This window comes from Cryptotermes secundus, unplaced genomic scaffold, assembly GCF_002891405.2.
Source record: "Cryptotermes secundus unplaced genomic scaffold, Csec_1.0 scaffold709, whole genome shotgun sequence".
Taxonomy (NCBI): Eukaryota; Metazoa; Arthropoda; class Insecta; order Blattodea; family Kalotermitidae; genus Cryptotermes; species Cryptotermes secundus.
The window spans coordinates 573,989-601,177 of record NW_019738358.1 but is presented as its reverse complement, the minus strand read 5'-3'; the positions used below and the strand labels follow the sequence as shown (position 1 = coordinate 601,177).

General features: G+C 42.9%; 2 protein-coding genes across 3 annotated transcripts in view; both read right to left on the bottom strand.

Moving 5' to 3' along the window:
- Positions 1-27,189, bottom strand: part of LOC111870895 (transient receptor potential-gamma protein) — a 417,090-nt gene that overhangs the window by 360,265 nt on the left and 29,636 nt on the right. The gene's annotated exons all lie outside the window — the stretch shown is intronic.
- On the bottom strand, positions 20,645-23,023 carry LOC111870875 (very long-chain-fatty-acid--CoA ligase bubblegum). Its single transcript, XM_023863486.2, has one exon. The coding sequence runs from the start codon at positions 23,021-23,023 to the stop codon at positions 20,771-20,773; it is 2,253 nt and encodes a 750-aa protein (XP_023719254.1). The 3' UTR covers positions 20,645-20,770.

The window sequence follows — 27,189 nt, the reverse complement described above, 5'->3', positions numbered from 1 at the left end:
GGTTTCCCCTGCCAATCTTCATTCCACCAAATTCTCCATTATAATAATCACCCGGAGCAGGTACAATAGGCCAATCAGTGGCCTCCGTGCCGAGTGGACCCAGTTGGACTTCCCCCCACCACTTAGCGAATTTAAAAGAAAATTAGCCGGAAGGAGCGACCACAGCATGGAGGCCCCGCATAACGGGACCTTCTCACGAGGACGGGTCATGTAGCCATGACCAATTTTTTAAATAATAATATGTATATATTTTTAGTCAGAGATATTTTGACATGTCATTACTGTGCTCTTCAGAACGAAATCCTTAACATTTGTCCCGTATTTATTTCGAATGCCACATACATATAATTTCATAAGTTACAAAGAAATGAAAGTACATTGTGCAAACACGTCTCCTTCCCACTGTTACGCAATCATTATCGTCGCCATCTTGCTTTCCGCGCACAGATATTGCTAACATGTAGCGTAGTTCGTTGAAGCACTATACTATAAGCGGGTTCGATTCCCAATGAGGTCACTGGAATCTTCATTTGACCTAATCCTTCCGGCCGCAATATGGCCCTGGGGTCGACTCAGCCTCTAACAGAAATCAGTACCTGGAATTTTCGTGGAGGGTGAAGGGCGGCTGGTGTGTAAAACTGAAAAACTCACCGCCATCTGTGAGCCGATTGTCTAGAAAATGTATGATCCTCGACGTCTCACAACCCTATGGGCCTCCATGGGATAACTTTACCTTACCTTACCTTCAAGACCGCGCCAGAGCTCAAGCGGTTAATCGCTGGCTTCCCACCGCGGCGGGCGGGATCGAACCCGGGTCTGGTCAAGTGGGATTTGTGGTGGACAAAGTGGCCCGGGGCAGGTTTTCTCCGAGTACTTCGGTTTCCCCTGCCAATCTTCATTCCACCAATTGCTCCACAATCACCCTTACCTATCATCTGGGGCTGGTAAAATAAGCCAGAAGTGGCCGCAGTACAAGGGACTTAGTCCCACCCCAATAGCAATAAAAAAATAAAAATTTACCTTACCTTTACAAACAAAATTGACATATGAAATAAAAATACATATTTCGAAAATGTGTGCAAAATCGCGCGTTCCCTTGAGGCAACTCTTTCCCCATTTGACGCTGTTATAATTTACACACAGATGGGTGGTGTGTCGTGTGGAACTACAATCGTCGCGTCTGCTAAATTTCAGCTACAGAAAGGAAGTACTTGAAGCGTTTAACGTTTGCAACCGTTCACAATGGAGTTTACTTCCCCCGTCCGCTTGCTTTTCAAGCTGTCAGGAACCAGGCGACGCGAAACAACAACGACAGTTATACACGACAGCTCACTGTTCCAAACGTAATGCTATTACTCCGCCGTGCTACAACACTGAAATTGCCTGTAGCACACCACAGAAAGTATGCCAATAGAACATGTACGCAGCCACTCAGGAAGATTCCAAAACAATTTTTCCCCCTTGGCAGTACAGCCCCAGTGGGCCTACGCCTACCTCCGTGAACTTCTCCGTTCACTTCGGTTTTCTAGATCATACACATTCGGTAGGACTCCTTGGGCGGGTCATCAGTTCGTCGGAAGGCCTATACCTGTACACAAACACAGAAAAACGCACACACACAAATTAAACATCCATGCCCTGAGTGGGATTCGAACCCACGATCCCGGTTTCCAAGCGAGCGAAGACAGTGCATGCCTTAGACCGCTCGGCTACCGTGACCGGCAGTGTATAAGAATAATATATAAGAATTCAGTTCGTACCTCACAGGAAACAGATCCGAACCCACGATCCCGGTTTCCAAGCGAGCGAAGACAGTGCATGCCTTAGACCGCTCGGCTATCGTGATCGGCTCCAAAACAATTTACTCATAATTATTCACATTAACCAAGTAATTACTATACAAGCCGATGACAGTGGCATCACAGTCTTAAGACAATTAATGTGTTCAATCACTCGAATAATGGGAACTTGGATTCGATTCCCACTTGGAATATGCCTGTTTTTCATCGTTTTCTTCCTGTATATGTCTGGTAGTATGGAGGAAATAAAATAGATGCATTGTGCGTGGAGGATATATAAACTTAACAGGATGCTCAAATATAATATTGCAAGTAGTGGGTCTGGAAATGGGCCGATCGTCTGATCACAGAGTGCTATCAAAATCTAGAAGATTTGCACTTTCAGAAATGACTTCATGAACTGGAACAAGTCAGCTGTCCTGATCCGCGGAGCCGAAGAGGAGTAGACATCATATAACCAGATAATTACATCTTTCATACACAAGTTATCATTACTGTCCTCTTCCTTTCATTTTCATATTACTTCTCTTCCATTTTCGTCCTTTTCTCATATTTTCTTTTCATTTTTCATTTCCTCAAAATCTTACCTTTCTCTTGTTTTTCTCCTCTTCTTCTTCCTCCTTCTTCCTTCCCTTCCTTTTTCTCTCTTTCCTACTCCTAGTCTTCCCCTTGTTACTCCTCCTTCTACCATCTTCTCCTATTCATCTTTTCCCTTCATTTCTACTTCATATCGTCTCCTCTCTCTTTTTCCTTTTACTCTTCTTCTCCTACCTACCTCCTCCTTTTTCTTCTTCTTTCTCTTCAGAGTTCGAACCCGCACAATCATGCATGCAGGGACTCAGAGAGTCAGTCGTAACAAACTTATAAAGCGGAGTCATTCTTATGAATCTAGTGGATATTCCACAGGAAAAATATTCTAACAGAATCACACGATTCATCACAGTTACCACAAAAGCGCTAGCCCTCCATCGCACATCAATCCATTCATTGGGAAATTCGAGTTTATTAATTATATCTTCGTTTTATTTGTACACGAAATTGTCTTTAAAGTATTAAATGAAAATTAGCCCTATGACGCCTGAATTTCGTCTAAATAAGATTAAAAATTCGCTTCCTGCGCCATAAAAACACACTGTGTCTCCATTACAAAGCCCAATCTGTCAAAGTTGTTTACGGTAATAATCAATGTTTATTCCTAGAACCTTCTGAACCCCCATCCCCCCCTAAAAAGACACTCTCCGGGAATAATACGAGTACAAAGTTTACTCAGACTTAAGAAGATCAAACATATAGTAACAACTCGACTTTAAAGTGCTAATGTCTTCAATGACACCAACGAGATATCTTGATACAAGTCTTTTCTGCTGCGAGCAATTCAAATATGTGATTTAAACAATGAAAATACATTTCATCCATCCCTTGACAGTTGAAGATAATTATTTATGGCTTCTTACTAAAGCAAGACTTAGGCCACGCCATAGCTCAAGCGGTTAGTCGCAGGCTANTCCTATCGCTGTGGCCCGGGTTCGATCCCGGGTCTGATCAAGTGGGGTTTGTAGTGGAAAAAGTGGCGCTGGGGCAGGTTTTCTCCGAGTACTTCGGCTTCCCCTGACAATCTTCGTTCCACCAATTGCTCCACAATCACCCTCACCTATTATCTGGGGCTGGTACAATAGGCCAGAAGTGGCCGCAGTACAAGGGACTTAGTCCCACCCCACTAGCAATAACAAAAAATACTAAAGCAAGACTCTACGTTAGCACGGCAACACGCATAACGTTAAGATAACAAACGTTGTGTATTCAGCATCAGTGGTCATGTAAATGTGTAAAGTAAATACGAGACCTCCATACAGCAGTAGCCATGTACGTAGCTAATAACAGATCTGTGTGCAGTAATGTCCGACTGAGGGCATTCTCTGGGAGACCTTCATTAGTGTCTCTCTCCCTTCCTCCTCAGTATGGGCCCCTGGAACGGTTGCAATGCAAACTACTCCAAGCCATTAGGTAACTTCTATATCCTACAGACCATGCATATCTCTGTAATGCAAATCTATAGCTAACTACATCCACGCAACTGAGTTAGTTAGTTTGTGGAACAATTTTCTTTTTAAATTCGCTTAGTGGGGGGGTGGAGTCCAACTGGGTCCACTCGGCACGGCGGCCACTGATTGGCCTAATGTAGCCTGCCCTGGGTGATAATGATGATGGAGAATTTGGTGGAATGAAGATTGGCAGGTGAAACCTAAGTACTCGAAGAAAATCCGCCCCAGCGCCACTTTGTCCACCACAAATCCCACTTGACCAGAACCGGAATCGAACCCGGGCCGCCGCGTTGGGAAGCCAGCGAATAACAGCTTGAGCTATGGCGCGGCCTTGGAACAAGGTTTATTACAGTGTTCACAAAAGCCAGCCACTAGTCCCTATCCCGAGCCAGATGAATCCAGTCTATTTCTCTAACACCCATCCCAACATTATCCAGCCACCTACGTTCCTTCAGGTTCCCTATACAAATTTTGTGAGCATTTTCTCTCATCCATCTTATCCTCCTGTATATACCTGGCGAGGAGTACAAATTATGAAGCACTCATTATTGTATCTTATTGTTTCCACGCGGTAGAGTAGTTGGTTCAAGCAATACGCTACAAGCCGAAGGGCCGCGGGTTCGATTCCCGATCAGGCCATTAGATTTCTTCAATTGACCTAATCCTTCTAGCTGCACTATTTCCTTGGGTTTCTCAATCTATAACAGAATTGAGTATCGTAAATATTTATGGGGGTAAAGGGCGGCCGGTGCGCGGGGCTGACCTCACCGCCATTTGTGAGCCGATTTCTAGAAAATGTGGGAGCCTCGACGTCTCACAACCATGTGGGCCTACACGGCATGTTACAGGGATAGCTTTACCTTTTTTAGCTTTAGATCTGTTCTAAAGGCCATTATTGGAGGCACGAACTGTGAAATTACATATCGATTTTACTCTTTCAAAATTCATGCTTTTCAAATATTAGCAACATTAACGTCATATCTCACATCAATGCGCTATAATGTCAAGCTTCGCTTACAAATATCGTTTGATAACACAAAGAGGCATTGGAATCCTATAAAGCGTGAAGCGCGAGAGACATAAGAAAAGTTTCAAAGGGGAGTAATGAAAGACATTACATTTTATGAGGCAAACCGAAATTTTTCCGACTCGGAAATTCCTCAGCGGTTCGTCATTTTCGTAAAGGTAGATCGGACAGAAGTAAAAGCAATTGGAAGCGATTGGAAATGAATTCCTCCGCGGTTCACAGCATAGGAAAGAAGTTGAACAGTTTCATAAAAGAGTTATATCGGAAATTTGATATTGTCAACAGGAGAACATAATACGAATTATGCAGTGAAATTTGAAAATTACTACTAGTTTAGTGCTTACTTCAGGAATGAGAATGCACAAAGAAAACGTTGATCTACTGGTCGAATGAAGCATAAATCAATTTAAACCATATTTAATAAATCAGTTCGCACGTCACTGCTTCTGTGACACGCAGGCCAATCGTTTTGTGGAATTTAGAAATTATCGTTCCTTATATTCAGAACCAAAAGAAACACATCCAGAGCAATTCTTAAATCTTTCCGGAAACTCCGAAAATCACAGTACCCTTGTAGCCATGCATTTGTTCTAAAGAATGACTGTATTATTTTTGGGGTATCCGGAATTATCTTTTGTATAAAGAGTGTAACAGAGGTGTGGACCGAATTTGGACACGAGTTCTGCAAGCCAAAACAAGAAAAAATGTCCATACCAACATGTGTCCGGTAGCAATTAATTTGTGAGTTATCGCTGAAAGAATGCTGTACTTGCATGATGGTGCTCCGGCACAGTTTAGCCGTGCTGCGCGAGGTGTCCTATCGTGACCGAGGGATAGGTAGAGGAGGATCCGCTGCGTGGCCTCCACGCTCACCTGACTTCAATCTTCTGGATTTTACGTATGGGGACACACAAACACCTTGTGTATGCAGCTCCTGTTGACAAGGAAGAGACTTCACCATTGCAGTGTGGGCGCCTGTCAGACTATCGGCAACTGACCCGGCATCTCTGTACGGATGCGGCGGTCCATGGTGAGACGTGTCAAGGCGTGTGTTGAGTCTCATGGAGGACACTCTGTTCACTTGTTACAAATGTACACTTTGAGCTATAATTCAGAAATTAAATGTTTCCAGACACACCCTGATATGAACTTTTTTTTTTGTTTCTTTATGTGGAATTCTTGCTCAAAAATTTGTCCGCAACTTTCAGGTACATTCTGTATATTCTGTTGGTAAACTGCAATTCCTCGATGTTAAAGCTGGTGGTACACGCAGTTGTCGCCGTGCTTCAAAGGGTTAAAACACAATTAAATGAAAAATTAAAGGAGACTTTTAACTCTTCCGGAATATACACAAGTTTAAAATCCATTTTCTTCTCTCTCCCTCGCTCTCCCCTCCATATTCATTCATTCTTGTCTCACGAGGGGCTTTCTACTTTCAGATTAGCCCTCGAAACTGTAATCGATGCACCCTGTTCCCGCAACGGGAAACCCCCACTACATCACTTGCATTTCAACTGCAAATTTATAGAGGAAACTTACACGACGACATTTCTGTTAAGTACCGTAGGTTTAATTTATCTTAACCCATTATTCGGGTGTACTAACTATTGCAAAATATTGGTTCGTGGTTGTCTCAGCAGCGACGGTACTGAGTATTAACTTCTACTATCTATGCTCGCTCGAACACTGGGATCGTGGGTTCGAATCCCACTAAAGGAATGGATATCCTGTGCTCCAATGTTGGAGCAACAGGAAAGGAAAGAGGCAGAGAAAGGAGTATCACTCCTTGTCTCTTGAAATATCACGTGTAGTCTGGTCGATCGTCATTGGCGTTTCGGAGAAACGTTATTCCTCCTTCTTCAGCGTAGATAAAGACAAGATTAATCTATACCTGTAATAGTACGCGGGTTCAAACCCGGCGGAGGTCGTGGAATTTTTAAGGGCGGAAAAATTCAGGGAATAAGTCCTCCGGAGGGACTTTAAGCCGTGGGTCCCGTGTCGTAGCTTTACGGCACGTAAAAGAACCTCGTGTCTCTAGGAGACCTCTGAGCTAAAGTTAGGAAATTTCCAGTCCAAGTAGTTTCCAATGCCTCCGGTAGATGGGGGAGCTTAGGTACCACTGCCAGTAGAAGGCCGAAACCTCGCTGGCAGAAAGGGAACGATAGCAAGCACCAGTACCGGTAGGGTATGGAGACAGTAGAAAATTCAAAGGGGGCCATACAATAGATCAAACTGGTCGTGGTGCATGGGGTAACCCACCCCCTCAATACTGAATAACTGAATACCTGTAATAGGCCATGGAGGTCCATATGGTTGTGATACGTCAAGATTCCCACATTTTTTAGACAATGGAGTCACAGATAGCGATGAGGTTGTCAGCCTTTAGCCCCCAGGAAGATTCCTGGTACTCATTTCTCTTGCAGGCTGAGTCGACCCCAGGGCCATATGCGGCTGGAAGGATTAGATCAATTAAAAAATCCAATGACCTTATCGGGAATCGAACCCACTACCTTCCCGTTTGTAGCATAGTACATCAACCAACTACACTACCGCATGGAAATTCATTCAGTGGTTTTCCAGTTGCCTTCATACTAAACAGACAGGCGGACGCATGGAGAAATTTTAATAGGCGACACTCAACGTTCGAAAGGCGTCTAGTAAATGTTGCAAAATACTGTGTACTCCACTGGAGTACAAACTTTCGCTCATTGGTTTTACTTTGGTGCAAAAGTCACTTTTCACCGTGGCACTCAACTGTGACTGATGAAATTTTAACTCCAAGCCATGCGATATGTGACGTCTTTCTGGCTAACAGATGGCAGCATCTGTCGGTCTGAATCGGAGCTGCCAAATATCTCAACGCTTTTCTCTCCCCGCATGAATTCAGTTGATTGGGCGGGGATATTTTAGGAGCACGTCAGCTTTAGATATGCGTGTGGGGTGGGGGTGCACCCAGACAATGCACCGGGCTCATGCTGCCATACCGTTCAGGACATTTGTGACGCCAAAACAGATCCCTATTCGCCCGGTCGGACTCGGCGTGGCGTCCTCTACAGAAAGGGACGTTGGAGGAAGTCCAGCAACATACGTCACGAGCGCTAAAAGCGATATCAGAAGATATGTTCCAGAAATGCTTCCGAACAAGGAAGAAAAGAACAGCTTCATGTGCAGCTGCCAAGGGGAATTACTTTAAAGGGGATAAGAGAGCTTGATTCGTAACCTGAATTACAAAGCAAACCCCGACGGGTTCAGGTACCATTCCTGGCAGCCCAATATTTTTCTTTTCTCAACAGCGTTCACGCCGGTTCTGCGACCCACCCTGCCGCCTATCCAATGGATACCACGGGTAAATCGGCCAGGGCATGAAACTGCCCACTCTCCTCCATCTAGTGCAGAGGTCAAGAATGGTGGAGCTATACCTATACACAGAACAACATAAACAGAATAAACGCACAGAGACATTCATGCCTTGAGTGGGATTCGAACTCACGATCCCGGTGTTCGAGCGGGAGAAGACGGTTCATGCCTTGTACCGCGGGGCCACTGTGATGGGCACAGTATGTAATTTTTTGGGGGCAATAAATATTTATTCCAACACAGATTACCACATGCTTCTGCTGGTTTATTTCTTGGCTTACTATTCGAACTTGTAGATGGAGGCAAAATGTTCCTCCGAAACGCTGAGTTTTTTTTTCTCCGAACGACATGACGTTACAACCCATAAAATCGTACTCTTCCATCATTCCATAGGTTCCGCCCAGCTTTAATTCATGAAAAGCAGCACGGGCAAATATTTGCAGTACCTAATTCGCCCCTTCATCTGTAAATTCCATTATTATTATCATCATCATCATCATTCCATAAAGTTTCCTTCCCAGAATCCAAGTTCATACCATGCATATTCAATGAAAGTGTGATTTCATAATATCCCTTAAGGGCTGTAATGTGTAATATCGAACCAACGAAAGAGTCATCTGTGGAAAACATTCCTTGAGATGGGATTTGTCAGTCTCCTCATCAAATTGTCAATGAGAATTCTACTGGTTATAACCATATAATTTCACAGCCATGCTTTGACGCTTGGGGTGTTGTAAAATGACGTTTCTCTCGCTCTGTTTAATAGGCTTAATAGATGTGTGTCCACTCATCAATTTACTGCAATTACATACATACTAGTGCCATTTATTAGTCGTGCTTTATGTGCACATTATATGTTCACTTAAATGGACAAACTGTAATTAAAAATTTCAGCAATTTCAGGTCCCGAAGCGCTTTCCATTCTATCCGTGCACCAAATCACAAATGACACATTATATGTATGTATTATGGGAGGGGGTGGGTTTCCCCATGCACTTAGACCAGTTATTGGTCCATTGTGCGTCCCCCTGTTAATTTCTATTGTCGCCATACCCTACCGGTAACGGTGCGTGCCATCAGTCCCCGTAGAGCCAACGAGGTCGGCCCCTAGTATATTGATGCTTCCCCCATCCACCAGAGGCATTGCAGACTACTTGGGCGGGAAAGGGCCTGTAATTTAGCTCAGAGGTCTCCTAAAGACACGAGGTTCTCTTACGTGCCGTAAATCTACGACACGCGACACACGGCTTAAAGTCCCTCCCGCAGGACTTGTTCCCTTAATTTTTCCGCCCTTAAAAATTCTACGACCTCCGCCGGGTTTGAACCCGCGTACCTTGGGGCCGCTAATCACACATTAACAAACAATTAAGTATTTACAGCTGAGTTAAAGAGGAAAGCAGCATTTTAATGACTAAAGACTTACAGCTGCCCGTTTATCCTCGGAGGCCATGAGATATGATGCAATTACACTGAACACTTCGAGTAATGACTGGAAGAAATGTTGCTCCACATTTCTGCCTCTGTTACTGTACTTCATGTAGTGCAGGGACTACATTCCCACATATGAGAGGTTTGCGCAAGGAATGATAACGGCTTCTGGATTGGATGTATTGACACTTCATTTATAAATACAATCAATGACTATCTAAGACTCGCTCCATTCCTTACTGGACTACGTTGTCTTCTCTTCCACTGTGACTGCCTTCGTTCTGATTTACGAATCACTGAGGACCAATGACGGACGAAGAATCATTTCCGAATGAACTCTCAGCTCTCTTACGAATGACTCCGAATGAAATATCTGTTATAATTCGGGGCGAACGGAAGCGAGATAACCACGTCGAACAGTTCATCTGTTATTATCTGTTCCATCCGTTGCTACGAAACGTGCCTAGCGACTTTCTATACAGCGTAACCTCGGGGATGTGTTTGCCGAACCGTTGTCTAACAATGATCATATTCCTCACACAATATTAATATTAATATGAATATTAATAATATTACACTTTCTCATTTACATAGGTTACATAGCGTCAAACGAAATGAGACGAGATGATCATGAATTATGAAACGGCAAGGAATACGGAGTTGAGAGTAACAGCCTTTTCGAAGGGTCTATTCCAGCATTCCACCATAAAAGCAGACAGAACTTAGCTGGTCCGGGGTTTATCTAAACACAGAGGCACGAAGACGTGTACAGGAAAAGAGGTATAGCTCCATGCAGTTTTTACCTCAACACTAGAAGGAAATGAGTAGTAAGCTTCGAGCCCCAAACGGTTTACGACTCTAAAAATTTTCCCCAGTCGTCTACTGAACCGAAAGCTGTGTGGAGCCAGAGAAATATTTATTTCTAGGACTCGAACCCAGGTGTTCTAACCCAGTTCAGTGACTGCACTGGCTAAGATATCCCGGCTACACCGGGTACCTTTACACCATCCTGCTATGAAAACAAACATAAAGCAGAAGGAATACCATCTTCTGAGATATAACGCTGTTTAGTCCGTTCAAAACCAACCGAAAATTAGGAGGAACATGTCGCCTCCATTCTCAAGGTCGAAGAATTAGCCGAGCAAGAAACCAGCATGAAAGCAGGTGGCAAGAAGCACAGACTTGACATGTTCTCTGAAACGTCGGTTGAGTTTCAACGGACTACACAGCGTCATATCCCCAAAGCTAGAACTCTTCAAAAGCACCGCTGTGAGAACCTCAAATCCTTCACAAAGCATAAAGTTTTAAGTCTCATGAGGTGCACAAAGTTCCCCTCGGGCGCCAACTTCAGTTTCAAGAGACTAATGTAAGCTTACCTACTCACCTAGAAATTGTCAGACTGCGCGACTTATACACGTGACGGAAACTTCGAAACTCAAATATCAGAAAGAGACTAACAAGCAAAGGCTTACAACCCCGACGGAGAGCAGTCGTTACTTAGAACTCTGAAGCATGCGGCGCCTCTAAATAATATAAAAATACAATAACCACTTCACAGAAATCATACAACTCCGGACAACTCTTTATCTTCTGTTATATAACGCAGTGTGGGGCACGCGGAAGTGTAGTTGGTTGAGGGGCTATGCTACAAGCCGGAAGGTCGCGGGTTCAAGTCCCGATGAGATCAATAGATTTTTTCAATTGATCTAATCCTTCCAGTCCCACTATGGCCCTGGGGTCGACTCAGCCTCTAACAGAAACGAGTACCAGGACTTAATTAAAAAATTTTCCTTGGGAGTAAAGCGCGGCCGGCGCGTAAGGCTGACAACCTTACAGCCATTTTTGAGCTGATTGTCTAGATAATATGGGACCCTCAATGTCTCACAACCCTATGGGCCTTCACGGCCTGGTACAGGGATAGCTTTACTTTTACTTTACTTTTATATAACGCAGTGTAGTCAGCTGAAAATCAAACGACGTTTCGAAAGATATATCGCCTCCAGATTCATGATCAAAGAATAAGGCAGGTAGCAAGATGAAGACAGAATTCTTTATAGCCACCACTGCGGCATCCTCGGATCCTGCATGCTACGTCCGTAAGAACAAGACCAATCTGTCAATGCCGTTTAGGAAAATAAACACTGTAGGATTTGAGGTTCTCAGCGCAGTGATAATGAAACGTTCCATCGTCTGGAATATAACGTCGTGTAGCCCGTTACAATTCAACCGACGTTTCGGAGAAAGACACTGCCTCCATCTTCAGGTTGAATAAATAATCAAACATATCAACATGAAAATTGTAGACAGAGCCAATGTTGGTTGACTTTCAATGGCTACACAGCGTTATATTCCAGAATACACGTCTTCAAAATGAGCGCTGTTCGTCTGAAGAAGCCTAACAAGCATATAAATTAACCGTGCTTAATTAAGTAAGTGCCACGCCATGAAGACGCATGAGAAATGAAAACATAGCTCCACAATTCTTGACCTTGACACTAGATTAATTTTCCTTACAGCCATTTAAATGCCTGGCCGCGCGATGGAAATGCCTTCCAGAAGTGCCAAGAGAGCTTTGGGACAGATTTCATAGAAAATCCTATAATAAGTTCTTCAATGGATCACAAAATAAAACAAATATTTCGTGAGGAAAAAGGTTCCCTTCTGTAAAGATCCAGACATTAAATACATTGTCATATACTTATAGAAATGTTATACCAACTGAATGAAAATGAGCCGATATCTTCGGCAGTGAAAATTTTAACGCATGCGTCCCGAGCTGATCTAATCCGTAGGTGGCGTGCCAAGATTTACATTAGAGATTCTGAACTTCTTCCTGCCCATTGTTACGCAAGGCCAACAATCTTAAAATTGCAGAAAAGAGAGAATAAATGGGAAAAAGAAAGATAAATCATGTCACGTGTTCAAAATTTAAATATCAGATGTGTTCATTTTCCGAATGCAGTCTGAAATGAGTGCTGTCAGAGTAGCGATCAGAAAATCTGCACCAAATAAGATTCGATTCCCAGCAAAATTAGAGGGCTTCTCATTCACACCACGTTCAGACCGAAACCCACGCCTTATCATCCCTCGCATGTATATACATGTGATATTTCACCCCATATATACCTGGGCTCTAATATGTCTGTATTTTTTTGGAATTCCGTTACATCTACTGATGCCAATAAGGTAGAAGGCATCTAACAGAAGTTTGCAGCACTAGATTTAACCGTTTCTTTCCCCATGTCAGTTATAATTATGCTTAGGTCTCAGAGAAGTAAAAATTGCAAAACTTAGGTAAGAGATGAATCGCCTAGATGCACTGTTCCCTATTCCATTTCACTCGTACCTTGGCTCCATTTGAAACTGCTGGTCTTGCAGTTAAAATCAGAGATTTTTCTTTTTAAAAGTTTACTTTTCTTGTAAAACTTTGTCTCTCTGCTAGACGCGCTTCAGCTACTAACGTTGTCTGTAAGGAACTTGACGTGATTTGAAATAAAACCGTTTCTCTTAATCATAATGTATAATTCTACCAAGTTATCCTTAATTAGTAAAATATCAAGGTTTATGTATGAATGTATATATGTGGTAGAGTCATTAAGTTCGTGCACTGTGGTTTAATCGCATCATATTACATGGTATTCACATACACTTACGCAAATCCTCATCGACCATCAAAATATGCAAGTCTGCCAACGTTGATATAGCTGCCGAAAACATTGCTGAAACATACTGGCGGGAAATTCCCGTACGGCATCTCTTGTGGCAGTGACCACCTCCTCGGACAACTGAAATCTACGACCACGTAGCTTTGCTCTCAAGCGGTGAAAGAGAAAGAAATCTCATGGTACGAGATCAGGTGAGTACGGAGGGTGTGACAAAACGGTATCTCTTGGACAAGAACAGAGCGATGTGCAGGGGCGTTGTCGTGTAGCAACAGCCAATTCTTCATACGCCAAACGTTTCGCTAGGGGAATTTCCTAGTTTTTGGCAGAACTTCATGTTTGCCCGTTGTTCAAACTGCCATATTTTCGATTTTCGCCACTTTCATGTAACTGCAGTTCACAATAGAGGCCACAGTTCTGCTTACACGGTTTGCACACAACTGCCTCTTGCTGTGACGAGAGGTTGAACTGACAGGGCGTCAGATTGTGCCTCAACCTATCCGCTGAAATGCACTTCAATGACGCTTTGTGGTCAGTCCACGAAATTATTGACTGTGGCAGTGTATCGTGACATCGCTAGGGAACGAGTGAAAACACGTTTCCGTAGAAATAGATTCTTGGAAACCAACACGTCGCCATGGGATCAATAGGTGTTTCCGTGGATACTGATAAGAGGAGGTTCGGATCAGAATGAAGTCAGTCATGGTTCAGATCAGAACAGAGACCAGAAAGGAGCCTGTTAGAATGAAATGAGTCCTAGGCAGACGTTGATTGTGAGTTATTGTAATTTATTGTGAATAAGCGTGATTGTAATACGAAAAGCCGTTATTATCAGACAAGCAAACCATGGATAGGTGACAATATATATATATATATATATATATATATATATATATACTTTCTCCCACCGCATTACAGTCGGCGTGATGCACTGATTAAATGGTTGCTGTCTAAATGATAAAAGTTGCATTTCTCGATCTTTCGTTCATACGTGTTTCTTTTGTTTATATCCTTGCTAGTGCTTGTTTTTTATAATTGGCTTTGAGATGTTGCGTACGTACGCAAATAAATAAGCCGGGATAGCGCAGTCGGTAAAGCGACTAGCTACAGACTCGACGTCTGAGGAGTCGGAGTTCGAGTCCTGGTATAGGCAAGATTTCTCTACTCTACACACCGACCAGACCGGTTCTGGGGTCCACCCAGCCTCTTATCAATGTGTACGGTGGGCTCTTTCCTTGGATATAAAGCGGACGGAACGTTAAGGTGACCTCTGACTTCCATATAGTGCCGAAGTCAAGAATATGTGGATCTACACATCCACTCTCCCGTACATCTTAATGGCGTAGTATTTAATTAGTTAAGAACGGGGACAAATTTACCTTTTTCTACCTTCTTTAATTGAATTATTCTCTAGATGAAGAGTGAGGTAAAAATTTTCCATAAGACTACCATATTTTGGGCCACAATGTATTGCTTATTTCGCCTTACATACGAGTACACATACACACATACACAGATATAATACTGTGACGCATTGCGCTATGGAGGACGCCCCCGCGATGACGTGCCGAGCGGAAAATAAGTGAGCCGAGTCCAAGCACGCTGGTTGCTATGCAAAGCGAGTAAACAGCGGTTGCTAGGCAAAGCGAGTACAGCGGTACCCATTACGTAACACGGGACGCCGCAGTTGCTACGTAGCCGTAAACAACTCCTAACAGCGTTGCTAGGCTATCGGCAAACACGGCGACTAGGCAACAATGAATATACTTCCAGAAGTAGAGTCACTTCAGGGATCCAAATGATAAACAAGTCACTGCATAAGTAAACGTACGCCTATGTATGCGGCAACTTCTCCGACATCTTTACAGTGCAAAAAGTCTAAACACAGTGCATAAGGCGAAATGTCTTTCTATACATATGTCACGCCCAATCTGAGAGCTTCAACATTTGAGGACTTAAAATTACCTGATAGCAACGCATCAGTTCAAGGCATGGCACGCAGCTACGGTTAAAAATCAACCCTGCGAATGGAGATGACATGGTCCTTCGAAGAGCCTGTTGACTTTCATCACACTACTATCCCAGACGATAGAACCTTTCATAATCACCGATGTGAGAACCTCAAATAGTAAAATGTATTTATGTGTTCAATCCTACAAAGCAGAAAACCCGTATTGAACCCCCTCTTAACATCCCGCCAACATTTTCTGAACCAAGGTGCCGGCAAGTACAGGCCAGCTGACACCCTTTGACTTCTGAACTAGAATCCAGGGGATTCACTGATAACCATAAATCTACATTAACAGTTATTGGTAATTAGAAAGGTAGATAAGATAAAGTTGACCCTGTGCACCTCGCCATGAAGACGTATGAGGAAGTGAAGATATAACTCCACCATTCTTGACCTTGACACTAGATGGAGGTGAGTGGGCGGCTTCACTCTCCGACCGGTTCACCCCCGGTACACACTGGACAGGACGCCGGGTGGGCCCAAAATTTGATCGGGACATTATGAAGAGGAAAATGTGCCTTACGCCTAGAGGGAATCGAACCTCGGCCATCCAACCCGTAGCCCGTCTCTATACCGATTCAGCTACCCCGGCTTCCATTATTAATTATGGGTTCATACACAGCTCAGTTGAATTATTCTGATAAGTTCTTTATGTCACCATTGTGAGCGGTGCGTTGTGTAATCATCTGTCAGGCTTTGATGACAGTGCGTATTCTGCGTTGTCATACAATGCAGAGACAACAACAACAAAAATGTTACTTCCCTCAATAGGGTCGAAACGGGTATGATATCCTGTAGTTTACACAGGTCATGGTCGGGTTTCCTTTGCACCTTCTGTGCAAACATGTTTAAATAAATGCTGGTATCCTTAACATATTGATTTCGATCATGACGATGGAAGCAGATTATTCCTCCGAAAGTTTGTGTCCACCTACAATACTATACGCTGACATAATCGAAAAGCAAAGATAAATTTGAGCTAGGACTGTGGTCTAGTGGTCAGAGTTCCTGGCTACAGATGCAGAAGTCCGAGTTCGATTCCCGGCGCTACCAGATTTTCTGAGAAATATTGGGTCTGGAACGGGGTCCAGTCAGCCTCGTGAGGATAAATGAGGAGCTATTTCAAGGAAATAGAGGCTCCAGTCTACAAAACCGAAATTATCGGCCGTGGGGATTCGTGGAAATCCACACTGATGATCCCCAATAGTTTCATCTATGTACTGATTTAACCTTGAGAGAAGAATATTGGATAGAATTTTGTATTAAGTTGATAGTAGTGATATCCCACGATAATTACTACAGTTTACAACAAACATTTTAATACAGTAATTCAATTTGGCATTTAAATGTACGTGCAATGTACTGATAAGAATATTGACACGTTCCTTGAACAGGCAGATAACATCTACACAAACATAACCTCGAGCGCAGCGCCTCTCCAAAATGACACCGTCTGATAACCTGCTTCACACTTAACGCTGTTAATATGATTAAACTGCGGAGCGCAAGGAGCATCGAACACGCTATCTCAGCGATAAGGCCTTGGCTTTGTATTCATGAGGTGACAGGTTCGAATCTCAGAAAGGAAGAGTGGTAGGGCCGCGCCATAGCTCAAGGGGTTAGTCGCTGGCATCCCACAGCGGTGGCCCGGGTTCGATCCCGGGTCTGGTAAAGTGGGATTTGTATTGGACAAAGTGGCGCTGGGGAAAGTTTTCTCCCAGTACTTCGGTTTCCTCTGCCAATCTTCATTCCACCATTGCTCCACAATCACCCTGACCTATCATCTGGGGCTGGTACAATAGGCCAGAAGTGGCCGCAGTACAAGGAACTTAGTCCCACCCCATTAGCAATAAAAAAGGAAGAGTTGTTATGAATTGTTTTACGACGCTGTCAAAGTTAGACTACACAGCACCGAATAGTGAGATGACAGATGAATCATGAATTGAAAAGCATCTGGTAGAACGTGGTACTATCAAGGTATTTGCCTGGAGGGGCTGAAAAAACGAAGAACGTCACTTAGGGAAAGCTATGAATCGAACGAGACCCGAAGCAAGCACCTCCAAAGTATGAACATAGAGCACTATAGCCATGCCAATCCATTTCGGAGACTGGATCCTGCCTCCGTCTCCAGTTGGGTCCAATAGATAGTGCTAGTCCCAATCTCCTGACTTAAATTTTGCAGTAAAAAACGCAAAGTCATAACTATAACAGGCCGTTGAGGCCCACAGGATTGTGAGACGTCGAGGCTCCCACATTTTCTAGATAATCGGCTCACAGATGGCGGTGAGGTTGTCAGCCTTACACGCCGGCCGGCCGCCCTTTACTTGCAGGAAGATCCCCGGTACGCATTTCTGTGAGAGGGTGAGTCGACCCCAGGGTCACAGTGCGGCTGGAAGGATTAGATCAATTGAAAAATCAAATGACCTCATCAAGAATCGAACCCGCGACCTTCCGGCTTGTAACATAATACCAAGAAGGGTATTAGAATTAACATTTAGGGGAAAGAAACCTTTGGGACGACCCAGAACAAAATGGTCCTGCAAGGTACAGGCAGACATAAAGAACAGAGGAAAGACCTTGTAAAATATTGACAAAGAAAGGCAATGAGAAGTGAAAAAACGAAAACGATATTAGAAGTGAAGGATTGGGGAGGATGTGGAAGGAAAAAATCCTGGCCTAACTTCGATCATTTACCAGGAAGGACTGAAGAAAATAACGGAAATCCTACGTCAGAACAACCTGCTTACTGGCTGAGAAATGAACCCGGAGCCTCCAGAATACGAATGACTCCTATTAACTCTACAGCGACGTTCGGTAAACGACACGGAAAGGTGTACTGCAGTTCACTTATCCAGCAGTGTTGGCAGTGCTTGCGTTCAGTACACGAATGAACCCTCTGATGATATTCTGCATATCACATTGGCTGGGCCGGGGTTCGCTTCCTGTACACACAACTCTCTCACCATAAAGCTAATCATGTCACAGATGTAGTTATAAATTATTATTGCATTTCGTTATTTACAACATAAAATGCAAGGTGAATAAGGTGGGCATGGCACGTAGCACGAATGGAGTGAAGAGAAATACATATGAGATACTGAGGGGGAAGCAAGAAGGAAAGAGACCACGTAAGTGGATGTGATATTAGGAACGATAATCATACTTTCTCGACCCTGAATCATGGGCACTTGCGGGGAGGAAGGGCGTAAGCCAGGTCTCTGATATTCTTAAACTTTTGGGAAAAAGAGAAAATATACCAAATATTAATAGATATTTTTAAAAAATCACTTTTATGTCTCAAATACTGTACGGTGATGAATAACAACAGACAAACTGTGATCAGGTATTCTTGCTGCCCTTGACGGCGCCGGCCAACCGAGTTATAACCTTGAGCCAGGCGGGAAAGTAATTAGTTTGTTAATTAGTAACTGACTGAATGAGTGGGCGAGACAAGTAATTACTATGCACCTGTTTCTACTCCATCCGAACTTGCTACCACCACTGCAGCAACGTCCGTAAGAAACTGAACACCAGGCACACAGCGATATCAAATACGTCCCTGGAATGATGGTTATCCAACTGCGCAGAGAAATTGTATAGTCCAGGGCCGGCCAAAACATTAGTTGCGATCTCCCTGCAGACGGACCGAGAACCAGTTCAGTGTTTCTAACTTCTGGAATATAACGCTGCCTTAATTAGTCAAGCACTATGCCACGAAGACATATGGAGGAGTGGAAGTATAGCTCAACCTTTCTTGGCCTCAGCTGTAGTTCGTTGAAACGTTTGTTTGTCGCCTGATTTATATTGGTATCTTGCTTGGTTTACCTTAGACCTTGAAAACGGAGACTACATGACCCTCCGAAACGTCGGTTGGCTTTCTACGGACTACACGGCGTTTTATCCCAGAAGATGGAATTCTTCATAACTACTGCAGTGAAAACATCAAATCCTACATTACAAAACGTTAAATAATTCCGTACAGTGTGACTGACAGTTTTTTTTAATATTTTATCCTTTACATGTTTCGGTCCTAGAGACCATATTCAGAAGGATATCAATATAATCAGAAACCACTATTACAATATGTTTTGAGAATATAAATATGTACATACAATGTCATCATAGTACAATGTACAAATCTAACGTTTTTTTAACAACTACAGCGGCATGTACCAATACGTTAAAATATATATTACAGTTAATAAAAATGTTAAAAATTGTAAACCAAATTGGTTCATGTCCCTTCTCTTTCCTCTCCCCGAAGGAAGCCAAGCGTCCACCGTCCCGCGGTTCCGTTGTTTGGGGAACAGATTTCTTTAGTGTCGTCTTGTTGATGTTCGCGGCGCGCTGTGTTGTTAAAAAACATTAGATTTGTATATTGTACTATGATGACACTGTACGTACATACTAATATTCACTAAACATATTGTAATAGTGGTTTCTAATTGTATTGATAGTGTGACGTGGACGGCGGAACGTTCGGTAAACACCCCCCCCCCATAGCGGGGACAACATCGATACACTGTAATTACTTTGGACATTCAGCATTAACTGACTGGGCTTTGCACTGAAGAAGCGATGTGACGCGATAACGCACTCGTTGCCAGCGAATAACCCCGGAAACGTTATAGTGACAGCTCAGGTACCGTTGCTTAGTAACGGCGAGTAAACAGTTGCTGCTATGTAATATCTCCAACAACAATGGATCGTGTGCTAGCCAATCGAAAGCTAGAAACCATTCGCTGCCTCGCAACGGCTGAGTAAACAGCTAGGCAAAGACTGCAGCAATACGAACAGTGACCTGTTTCCTATAGGTCCGACTCTAGGACAACGGGAAAACGCCTCGCTTCCTTGTTGCCTATTCGCCGTGTTTACAGGTGTTGCTGGGCAACGCTGTCGAGAGTTGTTTACTGCTGCATAGCAACCGCGGCATCCCCCGCTACGTCACCGTGGGGGAGGGGTGCGGAGTGTTGACTGGCCTGTTACCGTAGTAGCGACAGCGCCCGATGTTGTTACGTCACCGCTGGCGGGGGAGGGGATGTCCTGCATAGCGCAATACGTCACAATATGCATGATAAACTAAGTAGAACTCAGAAAAAAATATTTATTATTTATCACCAACTTTGCTATACATTACAGTCTTAATTTTAATAAAATATATGTAACAAGAGCGTCTTGGTTCCTATATAAACATTTCATACCACTTCAACATACTAAGGCTCATGTCTAGATAGTATAGTCCAATGTCTCTAACACTAATTTATCATGATAGCTGGAAGAAATGTTGTAAGCACATAAGAAATAAATACGTAATACAATAAACTACTTTGTTCCTTATTTTGGAATGGAATCCCAGCAAAACAAAATTATAGTATTCCATTGCCTAGAGGATCACTGAAAGTACCGATTGCTTTATGTGGGCATATGGTAAGGAGGTTCTGCTATTATCTTTGTTCTGTTTCTTGGTAGAACCTTTCAATGATGTCTGCATATTTCTTTAATACAACATTACGTTTTACTTTCATTGTTGGCCCTATCTCACAGGTAGGAACTGAGAAGTCACGAGGAAGTATCTGGAACTTCTGTACCCGTTGTGCATTGGATATTGCCTTGACATTTGCTTGATCAATGCCTTTCTGTATTGCATCCATGACCTGTTCGTTTGGTCCATTCAGAATATCTTTCACAGTACTAGCTTTCAAACCGAGCTCCTTACACCACTGCTTTGTGACTGGTGCTAATTCTTCCAGAGGCTCACCAGTCTCTAAATTCATTTCAGTCTTTAATGTGAGAAGAATTGAAAGAAATTTTCTTCTGTCTCCAATGAGCATTGCATTGCTGATGCATGGAAGTTGAGCTTTCACTTCTTCTTCAATCAGAACAGGTGCAATGTTCTCGCCTCCAGCTGTGATAATCAGCTCCTTAATCCTGCCAGTGATATATAGAAAACCATTTTCATCAATCTTTCCAAGATCTCCTGTATGAAGCCATCCTTCCTCATCAAAAACTTCAGAAGTCTTTTCAGGGTCGTCCAGGTAGCCCATGAAAACGTGCCGCCCATTAATACACACTTCTCCCTGTTGATCTTCATCAGCATACATAATCTTGGAGTAAACACCATCTCTTTCCTTTCCTGCAGCCTCTAACCTAAATTCCCTCTCAATATTGAATGTGTGTCCTCCAGTGGTTTCCGTCATTCCAAATGCATCCATAAGTTGAATGTCAATCTTCCAGAAGTATTTCTTGACGTCAACAGAGATTGGTGCAGCTCCTGAGAGTGCAGTGACACAGCGATCCAAACCCAAGGCTTTCTTGATTCGAGAGAATACGAGTCTTTTGGCTAACATGTATGAAAACGTGTTGCTGCCAATTCCATTCATCTTATTAAGGTAATGCCGAAGTCCATGTCCCTTTGCCCAAGTTGCAATAGCTCTTTTAATTACACCTGACTGCCTACCAATTTCTCGCATCTTCTCATAAATCTTCTCCCAGACTCGAGGTACAGCAAGGAACCGAGTAGGACGAACCTCCTGAAGAGTTTTCACCAGACTTCCTTTAAGGGCATCTTTGTCAGCGAAGTAGACCGTTGCTGCAACTGTAATAGAAATGTGAATGTCCAAAATCTGTGCTGCTACATGACTAAGTGGCAGGAAACTAACAAGGACTTCTTTTCCTTTGGAAATTCCCATATATTGTAGAACGGTTTCCGCATTCCATGTAAAGTTGTCATGGCTCAACATGGCAGCTTTTGGGTTACCAACTGTCCCAGAAGTGAATACAAGTGAGCAGCATTCATTGACGCCAATCGTTTTCAATACGTTGTTCAGATGTACGTCTGGCTCTCCACGCCCAATCTTCATCAGTTCTTCCCAACTGATAACTCCTTCAACTTCGGGTTTGTCATGGTACTGCACTATAGCTTTAAGCTCCGGAAGCTTGTCTTTGAAGTCCAGAATTTTATCCAACTGCTTCTTGTCCTCCACTACAATAATATTAACGAGGCTTCTTACAGCACAGTAATGGCAAGCCTCTGATGAATTTGTTGTATAAATTCCTGCCGCAAAGCCACCAGCATATATAGCACCCAAATAAGAAAAGAACCATTCTGGTGAATTGAAGCCCAAGATGCAGACAGAATGATTTCGCATCAGCCCAAGCTTCAGGAATCCTTTTGCGCATGTCCTCACAGAAACTTCATATTCTTTATAAGTCATTTCCTTCCACTGACCATCTTCGCGTTTGGAAACAAGTGCTGGATGATCAGGGTACTCTTGAGCTATCTTGTACAAAAGTCCAGGTACAGAGATGGGTTCCCTGGCGCCCATACCTCTGTCTTCAAATCGTATTTTAACTCGGCCATTGACGTTCGATGTAGACAATCCTGTTGCTGGAAGCACTTGGTCAGGTCCGTTAAGGAAATCCGCATTCTCTGCAGCAATCGGCGTCGGAACATGAGTATCCCGAACTTCCGGTTCACTGCTTCCGGTGGTAAAAGTTGCTATTGCTGTCAATTCTGGTCCATTTAACTGATTACTATTGACACTTGAAATGTCATTGCTAAGTATGTGATCTGTTATGCCGATGTCATTAGCACCGTTCTGTTTACCAAACTTCATTATGGTACTTGTCTTGCAAAAACAGTTGCTTCGTTGTTCATGCTCCACAATCTCGTCTCCCATTTCAGTAATAGCTGCCATTTCCCTCTCTCCTTGACACTAATAATATAATAACAATAGTAAACTCTGTAACACTTTCAACGTTGTACTGAAACTCAACTCTGAACTAGAACCGTAAACTTCAAGTCAAAGTCACACTACGACTGACGATCTGTGAGTCAGACAGTCAATCTTGGTGTCGAGCTCAAACTGCGGTTCCCACTCAATGTATCTTCTTATATATCCTAGAGTCGGACCTATAGAAAACATGTCACTGTACGTATTGTTGCAGTCTTTACCTAGCTGTTTGCTCAGCCGTTGCTAGGCAGCGAACGGTTTCTAGCTTGCGTGCTAGCAGACGATCTACTGTTGTTGGAGACCTTACATAGCAACAACTGTTTACACGATCCACTGTTGTTGGAAACCTTACATAGCAACGACTGTTTACTCGCCGTTACTAAGCTACGGTACCTGAGCTGACACTGTAACGTTTCCGGGGTAACGTCGCTGGCAATGAGTGCGTTAACGCGTCGCGCTGAGTCCACGATTCTCAACAAGTGATGTGTTCTCTGTGAGGTAGGAACTCAATTTTGAAATAGGATTCAGAGGAAATAATGAAGATTTCATTGAAAATTCAACTGGAAGACTGCACAGTTACAACGGACGAGAATGAACTTACGACTGTACATATACCTACTAAGCTCACTGCTAGAGCGAAAGAACTGTATTTATGAAGGCCACACGAATAAAAAAAAATTGTATTGTAACTGAGAGGCTCCAAAGTGAGGATTGCCCATGGAAAATTTGCCAGGAATGTTTGAGAAATGCCGTCTCCAGATACGGTTTCCACAAATAACTCTTCAAGTGGTATAATCTTACACTTTACAGCCCCTGGGGAATATGTTGAGGTCACTTTCACTAAATATGCATGCTATGAATTTGAAACGTTCTGGTTAGAGTAGCATAATAATAATAATAATAATAATAATAAATTAAAACACATTGAATTTGGGTAATGCTTGTTACCGTTCAGTCCAGAATATTTTGTCTTCTACTCTGCTGTTTAAAAACGTAAAAATTAGAATACACAGAACTATAATTTTGCCTGTGGTTTGGTGTGGGTGTGAAATTTGGTCTCTGGCATTGAGGGAGGAACATAGACTGAGAGTGTTTGAGAACAGTGTGTTGAGGAGAATGTTTGGACTCCTGAGGGATGATGTGACGGGAGGCTGGAGAAAACTGCATAACGAGAAGCTTCATAACTTGTACTCTTTGCCAAGTATAATTAGAATGATCAAGTCAATGAGGATGAGATGGATCGGCTATGTAGCAGGAAAGTGGATAAGAGGAATGCACGTACAATTTTGTTGAGAAAGCCAAAAGGAAGGCCGCGTCATAGCCTCGTGAGGATAATTGAGGAGATATTTCAAAGAAATAGCCGAAATTAACGGCCATGGTGATTCGTTGCGCTGACCACGCGACACCCTCTATCCGCTAAAGCTGGCACTAACTGAAATATTACCTTTAATCTTCTGGTCTTGTCGTAACCATGGAAACAAGACAACGACCAATGAAGAAACAGTAGAGCAAACTGTACACCGCTTAGACTGATTATATACATATTTCAGGCATTAGAGTGTTACTGACCTGTACATCTGGGTGGCCATGGTTTGAAGGGGGGGAGGGGATAAGGAGGAGAAGGAGGGGGGTTCCACAAATAGGCCTCACCTCAGCCACAAAGGCGAGATTTCGCAACATAGGATGTAAAGTATTAGTTAGCCTGTAGTAATTAGCTTTAGTATGAGAAAGGGTGTTTGTTGCAGTTCCTTATTCATCGGCTCTTAACTTCAGCAATGCATGTTCAAAACTTGCAGATGTCAGTAGTTAAGTAAGTTTTCTTGTATTTAATAACGCTTTCTCAACCGCATGATGGTAGATTGAATGATAAAATTAAAGTATCTGTACTTAATTAAGCACCACGCCATGCAGACAACGGAGAAGGGGAGGTATAACTCCACCATTTTCACCTCGACATTTAATGGAGGTGAGTGGTCAGCTTCACGCTCATGCCGCTTAACTCCTGGAGAAAAGACCTACTACCCACTGAACAAGAGGCTGGGTGAGCACCAAAGCCGGTCTGGACATAATGAGTAGAAGAAAAATTTGTTTTCCTTGCCGAGAATCGAACCCCAGCCGTTCAGCCCGTAGTCCTGGCTCTGTTATATAAAAACGGGGTTTCAACTGCGTCCACTATACAATATAGAAATAAGTTGTAAAAATTGTATGAAGCTATCCATGTACTTAATTAAATAAGTACAATGCCATGAAAACGAATCGAGAAGTGGAGGGATAGCTCCATGTATTCCACCTATCGGGTTGACGTGACGGTAACCCTGCTGACACGAATTCTGAAGGTGTTCGGTTCAAATATCTGCTGGGATATCAAGATATCATGAGTGACGTTTTCGTGGCTTCCCTGAGCGCGTTCAGGCAAAAGCCGAAACATGAACTAGAACAGACCACGAACGCTTCCTCTCAAACCCTTTATAATTCTTTATTCGACAGTCATCCTACAATTCGACAGTATACAGCCTAGCAATTGAAGACTCTTGTAACAAGCGATTAAATATCCATCCACACATTTATAACCAAGGCACCAGATGGAGATGTGTAGAAAGATAAACGCTCCTGCCGCTTTACCACCGGATAAAAGTACCCCGACTGGATAAGTTCTGGATGAGAGAGTCGCATGACTCACAGTCATGAGAAGATTAAAATATTGTGGAATACAGACCCGTTGCTAGGCAACGATTGCGAAACAAACAGGGCAACGGCTATTGTTAGGCAACAGCTTCGTAAATACGCAAAAGTACCGGAGCCGTTGCTAGTCAACGATGGAAGTACTGTTGGAAGCGGCGTTTCGCTCTATCGGCTGCGCTACCCCGGCCTATATAGAACAAATCCTTGCGAAGTAATGTTCCCAAATGCGTCTCGGACTGTGTACTCCATACAGAATATCGACAGCTGCAACAAGCTGTCAGATATATCGGTCTTTTAATAATGTAATAATAATAAAACGCACACAGCCACATAAGAAGGGAACATCATAAGACACAGTATATACACAATTAAAACATAAGAAGAACGACTCCCATAGCGGATGAATGGCATTACAAACGAGTTTGATATACGACATGTAAGATGATAGATCTTGGCAAGTTTTAGTATATAAATTTTAAAATTTTATTATTGAACAACGACGAAAACACATTTTATGTCATTTTATAAATGGACACTTGATGGCAGGCAGTACAATGGTTTAACGTGATTAATACACCTGAGGATGGCAGAATGATGCCGAAACATGTAGTGTGAAGTGACAAGTGAAATTGTATGCACTAAGGATACGATATCAGTCTTTGTAACGGTCAAAATAAAACTCAACGAATGTAGTAAAATAAAACAAAAATATCGAAACGAAATTGTTATGTCCCAAGATATAAGTTCCCAGTAAAGTCTACAACTTATAACTTAAACATTTTTCGATGCCTTTTATATTTAACGACATACTGAAAATATGACTCACTGCAGTATGTATCCGTTGTGTGATAAGCTTTGTAATAATAAAAGTTCCTCGACCCTGGATATAGTGGCGATATATTCCTCCGAAACGTGGGTTAACTTCCAACATATTACATGGCGTTATGCCTCAGACACAGAACACTTCATAACTATCGCTGTGAGAACTCCAAATTCTACATTTATAATAATAAATTTCCGTCCGAAATAAAATCAAATCCAAAGCCTAAAAATAAGAAAAGTAAGAAAAAAATTATCAAAAAAGCACAAATACTCCATCCTGAAGCAGTACTTTCCGCTTTTCTTCCAACAGGACTACACAGTGCGAAATTCTCGAATGATATGTATACGAACAGGTTTGTAAATTAAATTAACTTGATCGCAGTAATCAGCTTACCTTCATTGCAGTGTTAAATAAACCAGAACTCTAAGCCGTATAATAATAATGCAATAACTGGAGCACAGGACATAACCACGTGTCCGTTTCACTCATCACTCGCAGAACACTGGATGCAACTCTGTGCTTATACCTCCTTCAACACATCACACCAAAGATCACAGATATCAGTCACTTTACACACTGTGAAGATCCCACGCGTAACAACCAGAGGCGTGATAACTAGGCTCCT